At 37.3% G+C, this 12,369-nt stretch overlaps 1 protein-coding gene across 2 annotated transcripts in view; it reads right to left on the reverse strand.

The window, feature by feature from the left end:
- Positions 1 to 7,450: 7,450 nt before the first annotated feature.
- The window catches only part of brinp3a.1 (bone morphogenetic protein/retinoic acid inducible neural-specific 3a, tandem duplicate 1), a 52,969-nt gene continuing 48,050 nt past the window's right edge, over positions 7,451 to 12,369 (reverse strand). The window contains exon 8 of one of the 2 annotated variants that reach the window (XM_034310289.2): positions 7,451 to 9,318. In XM_034310289.2, coding sequence (XP_034166180.1) covers positions 8,202 to 9,318 — 1,117 coding nt within the window. In that variant the 3' untranslated portion in view covers positions 7,451 to 8,201. The remainder of the gene's footprint in view (positions 9,319 to 12,369) is intronic. The other variant, XM_026933099.3, reaches the window with a different exon arrangement.

The following is a 12,369-nucleotide window of genomic DNA, read 5'->3' on the forward strand; positions in this document are numbered from 1 at the left end:
CCAATTGTTAGGACCTTTTTTGGTCTTTTTGCTCTCCTCTCTCCTGAAAGCAAGAGGTATGTCCATGCTCCAGTTCAGAATCTTAGCATTGACTCATAGCAATTCACTCCATGTATATTACTTTTATATTTTGTTTATTTTACTGTTTTTGTGTTGGTTTATTGATGTAACTGGTACACATTGTCAGTTTTATTGTAATTATTACACATTTTACATGGCGTACAGATCACCAGCAAAGGAGATTAAACCGAGTGTATTTTGAGTCAATTAGCAGATTAGGGCTTGAACCATAAACAAGTATTTTATACTTTAGATATGTATTTGGAATTATATTTTTGCTGACAGTGCTTACTGAAGTGTGAGCTGAAGCTGCAGTGACTATTTGTCCAAAACTATATTCTTTATGCAGGTATGCACTGGTGGTTTAATTATATTATGTTTTTGATTATTTTATATGTATATTATGTCCTTTTTAAGTAACTAGCCAATGCTAGTTGATCATTATATGTCTCACAGACATAAATAGCTCTCTGTTTCATGTATTTCGCTATGTGTGCATTTGCATGTATACTTTTTTCTTTTTGCTCTCCTCACTCCTGAAAGGAAGAGCATTTACTGATGTGTGAGCTGAAGCTGCAATGACGATTTGTCCAAAAATATATTCTTTATGCAGACCCAGCTCATCGTAGTCCAGTCTCGTTTTTCCCGCATTTCATTTTCATGAAACACAACACAACACAGAGTAAAGAGCCAAACAGTTACAGGGGACACCACAGTGTCATTACCAAAAACAGGACATCTCTCCAAAATTGATGAAAGGACAAGATGAAAATTTATATGCTGTGGTTTGCTGAGACCAAGGTAGAATCTTTTTTACATAATTCTGACAAATATGTTTGGTGCAAAAACAAGACAGCTTATCACCCAAGGAACACTATATCCATGGTGAAGCATGGTGGTGGCAGCATCATGCTATGGGGCTGCTTCTCTTCAGCTGGGACTAAGGCTATAGTCAAGATAGAGGGAATCATGGATAGCACCAAATTTCAATCTATTTTGGCACAAAAAATGCAGGCCTCTATTAGGATAGCTGAAATTAAAGAAAAATAAATTTACCTTCCAGTACCATAACGACCCAAAGCACAAAACCAAGTTGACAAAGGAATGGCTTCAGAAGATGAAGATCAACATTTTGGAATAGCCCAGTCAGAATCCAAGCTAAATCCTTTTAAAAATCTGTGGAAACCTCTCATCCATGTCAAAGTAGTTTTGCACTGGGAACCTTTGGGTAAATAAGCATGGGCTTCATGTTCAATTCATCTGTTCACATAAAACTTTTTTCATCATGGTGGAGGCAAGCTGTGGAGACCTAAACTTTTTTTTTCTGTATTTTATGCTTAGCCGTTGACTGGATTTCCGATTTCAAGGTGAATTCAATGTGAATTTCTGAGCTCTACTTTCATAAGTCTAAGAATGTGCCATTTAAAAGGTTCAAATACTATTTTTGAAGGACAAGTACAGTGTTTAGACAGAAGAAGTCTTAGCTCTGAGGATTATAGTCTTACAGTAACCTTGAGAATTTTTGGCACCATTCATGAACAAAAATGAATATATAAAACCCTTCTTATTGCATGCTCATGTATTCAGGTCCTGGCAAATTTTCAACTGTTTCATATTTTTGAACTTTAAACATTTGGGACACCAGACACTGTCAAAGACAAGTTCCTGAAGAAAGATGGATGGATGGATGGATGGATGGAAGGATGGATGGATAGATAGATAGATTTTGCATTCATTTTGATTGCATTTATTTTAAGGGGTGTCATTTTTTTCACATTTCTTTGTGATAATATATTATGAATTATAAAGATGTAATATTTATAATCATTTTGCAAATTCTCTTGAAGGATGACAATATTTTTTAGGTCAGTAAGCCTATTCTTATAAAACCATTCCATCGATTTAAAGGATCACTGATAAAGGACTATTCTGCACATTACTTCTAATTTGAGAATACAGCACAACCTAGTAGCTTTATTATATCATGTACCACTTTGGAATGGCCCAATCAGAGCCCCGATCTAAATCTTATCAAAAACCTGTGGAATGACTTGAAGAGGGCTGTGCACAGATCTCCTCAACATTTGATAAATCTTTAAGAATTTTTGCAAGGAAGAATGGAATAAAATTGTTATTGTTATTGTAAGTTTTTTTTTTTCTTGTGCTCTTTCCCCTGTGTTTCTATTTGTTTTTCACCTGAATTTTGTTGGATGGTATATCACATTAAGGATGGAAAGAGATCTGATATGATATAACTTGGATTAATTTTTTGCATCACAAAAACCTGCAGTTTTAACAGGGTTGTGTAGATATTTATATCCGTTGCATATTTAACATATACCTCACTTTTTCTTGAATCTTTTCACAAAAAAATACTTTTTGTTTACCTCCATATTCAGAGCTCTGTTACTTTCTATCATGCCTGCTTATGGAATATTGCCCGTAGACTGTTTTTCTCTATTCTGCCTACGGAATAATCCCTTTGGTAATTGTTTGCCTGCGAAATTCTGGTTCTGACTCTTCACCCTCCTGCCATCTGTAAGAAGGTACTAGAGCATCTGTGCTGCCACCACCAGACTCTGCAACAGTTTCTTCCCTCAGGCAGTCAGATTACTCAACACACTGCTGTCTCCCAACTCTCACCTGGCTATTTAAACACCTAACCTAGTATGACTCAATGCCACTGCACACCTGAACTTTACAAAACTGTACCAGACACTTTTTATTTATGAGACTCTTTTTGCTGCCAATATTGCTGCTACATTTATTGCTGCTACATTTATTGCTGCTACACTACACAATAGTTTACAGTCCATTGTTACAGTAGCTTTCCTGCACAATACTTTTCTGTTGTACTGTCTGTTCATTGTTCTGTGTATTTATCGCTCTGTGTATTTATTGTCCCGCACTCATCTCACACTGCTTTTGCACTTTATGTAGTCTTATGTACTGTACTACTATGGTCAAGTCAAGTGGGTTATTTATTGTCATTCCTCTATATAGCTTGTATACATTGGAACTAAATGTTGTTTCTCCAGGACAATGATGCATCACATAACAGTACATAAGACTCCATAAAGTGCAAATACACAACAGTGTGAGACGAGTGCAAGACAAAAAATCACAGAACAATATGTGCAGAACAATAATTGACAGAGCAGTATATACACAGAACATGGACTGTAACAGTGGACAGACAAAGTGCTTGGTCGGTGGGAGTTGGGGTGGTCTTTCCTGCAGGCATGTTGTTCTTGTGCTTCAAATCTTGCAAAGAAATCATTCAGTGCATCTGGGAGTGTGCTGTCACCATCACAGACAAATGGTGTAGCTTTGTAGTCTGTGATGAGCTGAATGCTTTGCCACATACACTATGTGTCCTTGGTGTTTAGGAAGTGACTGAGGATACTTTCTGCATAATTGTGCTTCGTCTCTCTGATAGACTGGAACAGAATGGCCCTTGCTGTGCAGAGGGCTGCCTAGTCGTCAGACCTGAAGGCAGTGTCACTAGTTTTCAGTAGCGCGCACACCTTTGCAGTCATCCACAGTTTGTGTTTTGCATGTGTGGTGATGGTCTTGAAGGAAATCACATCACCTACTGATGTATTTAGTTACTGATGCAGTATATTCCTCCAAGTTATTATGTTGCACCATGGTCCTGGAGAAACGACATTTCATTGTAAGCTATATTGAGGAATGACAAGCTATATTAAGGAATGACAATAAAAACCTATTTGACTTGATTTGAAATATATTTTTGACTGTGTACATTGGATTTGTGTGTGTATTTTGCCTACCTCAATCTTCTACTACTGTATTTTTATCAATAAATCTTACAGTATATGCATTGATTCAATCGACATCATTTATTTGTCATCAATATGATTGACTGAACAGAATAAAAAGCTCACTTTTTATTAAAGAAAACCAAGCAGTATTTATTAACTGTGTAGAAAAAAAAGATTGCTTTCGCACAATAACTGGCACACCACCAGCAGCACTGATGGTAAACAACATGCTTTCTGAAGTTGTTTATTGGAATCTAATATCCTGTGGCATATTTTTAGTTCGCTCATCCATATCGAAGTAATTTTGCACTGGGAAACTTTGGGTAAATAAGCATGGGCTTCATGTTCAATTCATCTGTTCATGTAAAAACTTTCTTAATCATGGTGGAGCCAAGTTCTGGAGGCCAAAACTTTTTTCTGTATTTTATGCTTCGCTGTTGAGGGGACTTCTGATTTCAAGGTGAATTCAATGTGAATTTCTGAGCTCTGGAAAACCAGACATGGTCAAAGACAGGTTTCTTAAGATTGATTGATTGATTGATTGAGTGATTTAAATAAATAAATAAATAAATAAATAAATAAATAAAATAGAAAGACAGAAAGAAAGAATTTCCAGCATTTTACATTCATTTTGATTGCATTTATTTTAAGGGGTGTCTTTTTTTCCATGTTTCTTTGTGATAATATATTATGAATTATAAAGATGTAATTTTTATAGTCATTTTGCAAATTCTCTTGAAGAATGACAATCATTTTTAGTTCAGTAAGCCTATTCTTATAAAATCATTCCATGAATTTAATGATAAAGGATAAAGGATTATTCTGCACATTACTACTAATATGAGAATAAAGTTCAACCTGGCAGCTTTATTATTCCATGTAAAGGTTTTACACTTATCACATCTTGTTAAAATGTAGTATATTAGAGAGTGTATACCTGCATTGTCCATTCGTAGTTTAAATTAGTGAAGTATAAGGGTGAAAGACCTCTTGGAATACATGGCTATTTCAATAAACATCTCTAATACTAAATTAAAATGAAATAACAAATAACATACTGCTTTAATACTTACAGTGTCCAGCAGGACTTGTATGAAAACTGCTTGTGGTGATTAAATGCTGGATATTGCTGTGTGCATTCACACATGCATATTTAAGATAGCCCCAGCTGTGCGATATCTTCCTCCCACAATCATAATAAACTTGCAGCTATAGTGAGAGGAATATGTGAGCTGATAGGATTTCTTTGCATGTCTCTCTTGCTAGGCCATCATCTATCAATGTAAATATGCGAGACAGCCTGGGCTGGAGAGAGGTTGCTCTCCTTGTCAATGCAAAGTGGATTTCTGTCCACCTGGCTGACCTATGCAGAAAGCAATTTGGTCTTCATGCATTGGCAGTCGAACATTGCATCTCAGCAACAAATGGCCAAAATATAGTTCATCTCAAAAATGGTGTACTCTCGAAATTCTCCCTCTTTCTTTATAAATTGCCACCAAATTAAATAAGTACTTGATCTATGATTTTTTTTTTTTTTTGGTATGTGGCTTCCTGAATTTTTTAACTTATTGTTGAGAAAGCAATTGAAACATTTGCACAGTGCATTATCTATCAGCTCTATCAGATGATACCATGCCAGCTTCCCTTGCCTCTACATGCATTGTTCTGGGTTTAGTCTACTACATTAGCTGGGTTTCTGCCATTCTGCAGCTCTGAGGCTGGAGCAGTGGCTGAATTCCCTGGAAGCTAAAGACAGGCACCAGCAGCTACTGTATGTGTTTATTGCCTTGGCCATCTTAAGAACACAATGTCTGGCTCAGACATTCGCTGTTTTAACTGCAGATAATTCACCGATGTGCCCTTTAGACTCCCTATGGTACACTCACTATTTAGACCAGACAGCAGCCTCAGTCCAACTGTTCATCTGTGAGTGAAGAAAGTCTAAACACAGTCTTACCCAGTGGGTGATGGATATTATGACCAAGGCCTATAGATGGGCTGAACACCCAGCTCATACCATGACATTCCACTATACAAAGAGTGCCTCCTTCTCTTTGGCAATACATAAAATTTGTGCCACTTCAGGAAATCTGTTCTGCTGCCACCTGGGTGTCACTGTGCACATTCTTCAGTAAGGTTCTTCTAGAAGGTTCTACAAGGTTAACATCATCCCACCCAGTGATCACCTATGAAAAAACTGACAGTTGTCCTAAGGTATGCCGGTTCCTCATAACATTGTGGTATACGTTCTCCAGGTGATTCTCAACCCTGGAATTGAGGAGGCTCATCTATGGACTACCAATCAGATGGTTAAGACTTTGAATTCCAATATCACCAAGCTGCCACTGTTGGCACCTGAGCAAGGCCCTTAATCAGATTAAGTCACTTTGGATAAAAGAAGAAGCATTTATTTGTCACATATACATTACAGCACAGAGAAATTCTTTTCTTTGCATATCCCAGTTTGTTAGAAAGTTGGGGTCAGAGCACAGTCAGCCATGATATTCTGCCCCTGGAGCAGATAGGGTTAAGGGCTAGGTTAAGTGTCTGCCAGATAAATAAATGTAGGAGGGTTAAAAATTTAAATTTGCATTTTGGTAATTTTGCTGACATTTTTATCCAAAGCAACTTACAACAGAGACAGGATACAACTGAGCGTTTGAGGGTTAAGTACCTTGCTCAAGGACCCACCAATGGCAGCTTGGTGGTGCAAGGATTTGTACTCACAACCTTCTGGTCAGTAACTGATCAGAGCTACTACTTTCTTTATTGATATATGTAATTATTTATCTAAATATGATTTTATGAACACCAGATAACCACCAGGGTTCCTTGTCCTTCAGAACCAGCACCTACTCTGAGAGAACTTAGAAAGATGGCTCCAGGGGAAGATGGCTGTATGACGGCTGTCTCAGAATGCATATGCATGCGCACATGAAGACAATTCTCATCATCTCTGGGGCTTATCCGGCATTCACAGAACCACATGCGAAACTAGTGCCATTTTCTGTTAAGTAAACTGCAGTTATTTCCTTTGTTTTTTTTTTCACTGAGATTAAATCACGTCCACTGGGAGGCTCATTATTCAAAACAAGTTTTTAACAGAATTTCCCTTGACACTACATAAGGGTATGGTTATGCAAGGTTAACTCTCATCTATTAACCTAAATTAACCTTTAGCAACTATTGAAAAGATTGTTTCCTAAAGAAGTCCCATTCACTCTCAAAGAGGTCTGTGTAGAGAAGTCAAGGTTTGATGAGATTCACTGGTTAGATGAGACTGAACCAGTAAGCATTTCGGATGAACAAAGGGACTTGTTGAACTCCAGGGTTTACCTTGGCTTCTATTATTTTAATTTCCAGCATGTGTCAAGAGTCTCTAACAGAAGAAGTGATGAATTATTAAGTCAAGAAAACTTTTTTCACCTGGGATCCAAAGTGCTGAAAGCTACATTTAGCGCTTTAATCACTAGAGACAGACAGAATGTGATACTATAATGGCCCTCTATTTATATAATCAGACCATTGTAAAAAAAACATGTGGTCTACATTAAACTGAGATCGAAAGAGTCAATTTACTTAAAACCACAAAAAAGACCAAATTGTGAACTGACGAAAAAAAAAAAACACTGGACAGCGCATTCGACCTTGCTGACAGCGCTGCTTAACCCTACTGTAAACACTGAATACTCAAACCAAGTTATCAGAGACAGCGCATAAAAATTTCATTTATTTAGTGTATTAACAAACCCATGTTCTGTACATTTTTATTGACATTACCTCTGTAATATTTCACAAATAATATGTTTATAAATATAAAAGCACATGGAACATATAGTTAGGACATATGTCTTTTTTTAAACAAAATTATTCCTATAGTCATAATGCATTTGTACAAATATCTGAGAAATATTTCTACCATCAAACTCAACTGCTGCTGAAGCAGATAGTTATATGCGAGTGTTACAGGATTGACAGATAGAGCTGTACAGATGAAGAGGTCTGGATTTGTCTCAGAAGGATGGTCAGATTACACTGATTTACATGGGTACCATCTGTTATGCACAAGTGATGAAATAAAAACTATACTGTGAAGGGAAAGCTAAATTCCAATGATTTACATTTAATCTACTCTATTAATCATAATCAGCGGTATGAAAATTAAATTCAAGTACATTACTACTAAAATACTATAAACCATGAATGTAGTTTGAAATGAAAAGGCAACGCATGGACTTCAGTTGTCCACTGAAAGTCATAATTAATGTTCCTGAAGGAAAAAAAAAAGCATGAGCTGAATTCTTCAAAGTGTGATCTGGTTTATGCTTTAGTGTTAGGAACAGCATCAGTGTCTGATTAGCTACATAGTTTAGTGGTTTCATACTCCATTGAATTGGGCTGCTTAGCACTAAAAGCCTGTAAAGCAGCCTGAATTCGGACCACGTCATTCGTGGAGAGTTTGAGGCGATGGCGCAGTAAGCAGGAGAACAGGTCCAGGGGCTGCTGGCCTGGTGGAGACAGTCTGTTAACTCGGTCTCGTATCTCTAGCAGCTGCAGCAAGGCTGAATCCCGGGATCCCTGTGTGTACGGATAGTCCAGCTGGAGGATCAAGTCCTGGATTGCTTCAGGATCAAAGTGCATGCTGTAACCAAACAGCTGCATGCTGTTGATTTTCATATAACCCAGATTCCGTGAGGAGTCCATGTACTCCAATGGCTCATAATAGATTGTGCCGTTTCCATGGGCTGAGGCTGTTTTGATGCGACTCCTCAGGTATATGTGTACAGTCTCGAAAAATGTCTTCCACTTGTTCCCCAGAGTGAGGGTCCAGTTATAACAGTCAAGTGGAATATCTAACTTGGTCCTCTCCCAGTCAGGGTAATTGTTCTGGTCTATGGGCATGATCCAGCTCTCTGAGTGACTCCCTCCAAATGGGTTGATGTAGATAGACAACAAGGGCTCCAAGGTGCTGTTCTTAGTAAGGCAGATCTGAAGGGAAATCCCCAAAAGCATGTGTACATGACTGGACTTAAACTTGTTGCTTTTCAGCGTAAGGAGCATCCTCTTCCTCCACGAAGGGTCAAACCAGTTGTTGAGCCTCACATCATTGCTAATGAACATGGCGTGGATGTTGATTCGGCCGTCTCGCTTCTGCAGGAGATAGCGTAACTCTAGGTCTTGAAGATCCGTCTCAAAACCTATGTAATTATCAGTGGAGTCAGGGATGATGTTCCTGCACAGGCCTTGACTCAGGGTATAACCTGGGTTACAGCTGGCACACCGTGATCGGTTCTCATAGGAGCAGGAAGAGCAAAGTGGCCCCTCACCCACCATGCATGGAATGATACCTTGGCATGATGGGGTCTCATGCTGACAGGAGCAGGTCCTCCTCTCTTCCATATACGTGCCTAGCTGATTATTTTCGCTGCAGTACATAAGGGAAAGGATGTAGTTCAGCCAGTAGATGTAAGACCTGTGGGGAGAGGAAAATTCTTTTAAAAAGTGCCATATTTTTTGCAGAAACACTGAATGAATATGACACATGAATACTACTGAAATAATATAGAAACAGCCAATTAATACTATCTAAATCATTTTACGCATTATTTACAACATACATAACTGTCCTCCTGAATAAGCATAATCATAAATATTCACCATCAAATGTGCCAACCGGACACGATCAGCATAATATTTTTCATGCTGTAATATAAATAACAGCTGATCATCTCCTCACATACCCCTACCCAACCATCAACCCCCTTTTCTCTCATTGCTCACTGAACTGCAACCACACGTGAAAAGAGATTTTGGTATGTAGACAGTGCTCTAATGGGAAAGCTTATGGTTCTTCAGGGCACTGAACAGGAAAATCAGAAATGGTGGTCAGTGTTCTCACAGCACATATATCGCTGACTAGTTCTCTTCTGTGGATGCGCTACTGAATTGAATACATAAATCATTGGGTTTAGCCATTCTTGAGATCAATTAACTAGTGAATACTAATATTTCATTTATCTATTTAACCATGCTTAAGTAGATATGTATTATACAGAGTGTTTCAGTTTCAGTTTAATTTATTTATATAGCACATTTAATAACGACAAAGCCGACCAAAGTGCTGCACAGAGAAGTAGAGTTAAACTAATAGCAATAAAACAAAGAAGATAAAAGGAAACACAAGTAATACACAATACTAAATATACACACAATAAAATTGTATACAGCAGTTACTCCAGCCCATAAGCCTTTTTAAAAAGATATGTCTTAAGTAAAGATTTAAAAGCCTGAACAGAACAGTGTCCCAAAAGTCTCCATACATAGGGGAAATTAACCCTTTTTAACAAAATGTAACTTTATTTACAAAACGTCCTCTACATGATTGCCATTTCGTTGTAAACAAACACAGAATCGTTTCTATATATATATATATATATATATATATATATATATATATATATATATATATATATAGAAACGATTCTGTGTTTGTTTATTTATATATATATATATATATATATATATATATATATATATATATATATATATATATATATATTGAATAATTCAAAATAATTCAAAACGAAGGGTCAGGGAAGGTTATCATACTTATCAAATATACACAATATGAGTCCAGAGACACAGACAAGAGTCAAAACTACAGCCAGAAAACTTTGTATGAACTACTATCTAGACACAGACACCAAGAATAGCAGCTCTAAGCCAGCTTTACACTATGATATTACGCTATAATATGACTTGCTTTGGTGGTCTTAAAATGCACAATACAACTGTTTGAGATGACATGCTCACCGGTCCCTAACGTATTGCCACTGTGACCAACGACAAAGATGAGGCAGTGTCAGAAAGAGGAAATCTCCACTGTCTGTCAGCATATTTCACTCAGAGTGAAGTGGAAATGTGCAAAGCGACAAAACATGGTCTCATCTACTTAATCCAAATAAAAACAATTTCTCCAGAATTTCCTATTTCAAGAGTGTTCAGAAGTGGAATTGTTGCAAGTTAAAAGAACAATAACAGCTTAATCAGCAATATTGTTTTTCCTACTATCTTTCTATTTATTAGAAAAAAAACTGAAAATCCAGTTTTCAGTAAAAAAAATACAGAATTTTCCTTTCATTATTCTGTTGGATAGATTAGCCAATATTATCCTTTTTCACCATAATATCATTTTTGTCAGGGTTAATTTTATAATACTGAATTAAAAAAAAATAAAAAAAATACAGTGCTCGTTCTCTCTTTGACCTAAGGACAGCTCCAGACTTTTGGGCACTCTTGGTAAAGATTGGTAAATAGGTTATCAAAAAATCTATTTACAATTAATTAGCTTAATCTCACACTGAAAATATGAGAGAAATCTTATTTTTAATTGAAGCAAACATAGACATAGAAATGCCCATATCCACTGTTAGGGCTACAAATCAGAAGTTTAAAATAATGTAATGATGTAATGAACCTGACTGAGCAAGTGTATTTTGCGCTCACACTGAGGAAGATATACATTTATATTTTCATTTACGCCCTTATCCAGAGCAACTTACAGAAGTGCTTTGAAGTTTATATCAATAAATACATTCTGATAATGGTTTGCTATGTCACGTCTAAGAATATCATCAGTTCAAAAACTCTGGTGGGGAGGTAGGTCATTAGACTTTGTTTGAAGACTGCCAGTGACTCAGCTGTTCAGACATCTAAGGGAAGCTCATTCCACCACCTAGGTGCCAGAACGGAAAAGAGTCTTGATGCATGCTGCCTTCCTTGTACCCTGAGAGATAGTGAGACCAGTCGAGCAGTGCTAGAGGATTGGAGGGAGCGTGGTGCAGAGCGGGATGTGATAAGTGCTTTGAGGTAAGTGAGTGCTGGTCCGTTTTTGGCTTTGTATGAAAGCATCAGTGTTTTAAATCTGATGCAGGCAGCTACAGGAAGCCAGTGGAGGGTGCATAGCAATGGGGTGATGTGGGAGAACTTAGGAAGGTTGAAAACGAGTCGTGCATCTCACAATGTAGAAAAGCTAAAACTTCCTCCAGGATCACTGTTGGAGATTTGCAGAAGATGGTAGCATTTTGGGGTTGGCTCCAAATCTCCAAAGGGACTCCACCTTCTTGCCAAACTATTTGGAAGACATGGCAGTAGAAAGCCATTTCTTTCATCTAACCACAAATGTAATGCCTGGAGTTTCCTAGACACTACTGGAACCTGGGCAGGAACGGGGTTATGTGATCTAATGAGACTAAAAGAGAGGTTTTTGGCAGCACTCATAGTTAGTTTAGTGTTAAAATAAGGATGGTTATACAAAAAAACACCTAATCCTTATTGGGAAGTATAGTGAAGGATCTGCGATGCTGTTTGTTGTTTTTTCCTCCAAAAGCGCTGGAAATCTTGTTAGATTTAATTGCATCATGGACTCCATGAAATATTGGAAATGTTAAATTAAAATCTATCCACTTCTACCAAGGAGCTACAACTGTATCATTGTTAGATCTTCTACTAGTTGTAATTGCAG

Source organism: Pangasianodon hypophthalmus, chromosome 2 (assembly GCF_027358585.1).
Source record: "Pangasianodon hypophthalmus isolate fPanHyp1 chromosome 2, fPanHyp1.pri, whole genome shotgun sequence".
Classification (NCBI taxonomy): domain Eukaryota; kingdom Metazoa; phylum Chordata; class Actinopteri; order Siluriformes; family Pangasiidae; genus Pangasianodon; species Pangasianodon hypophthalmus.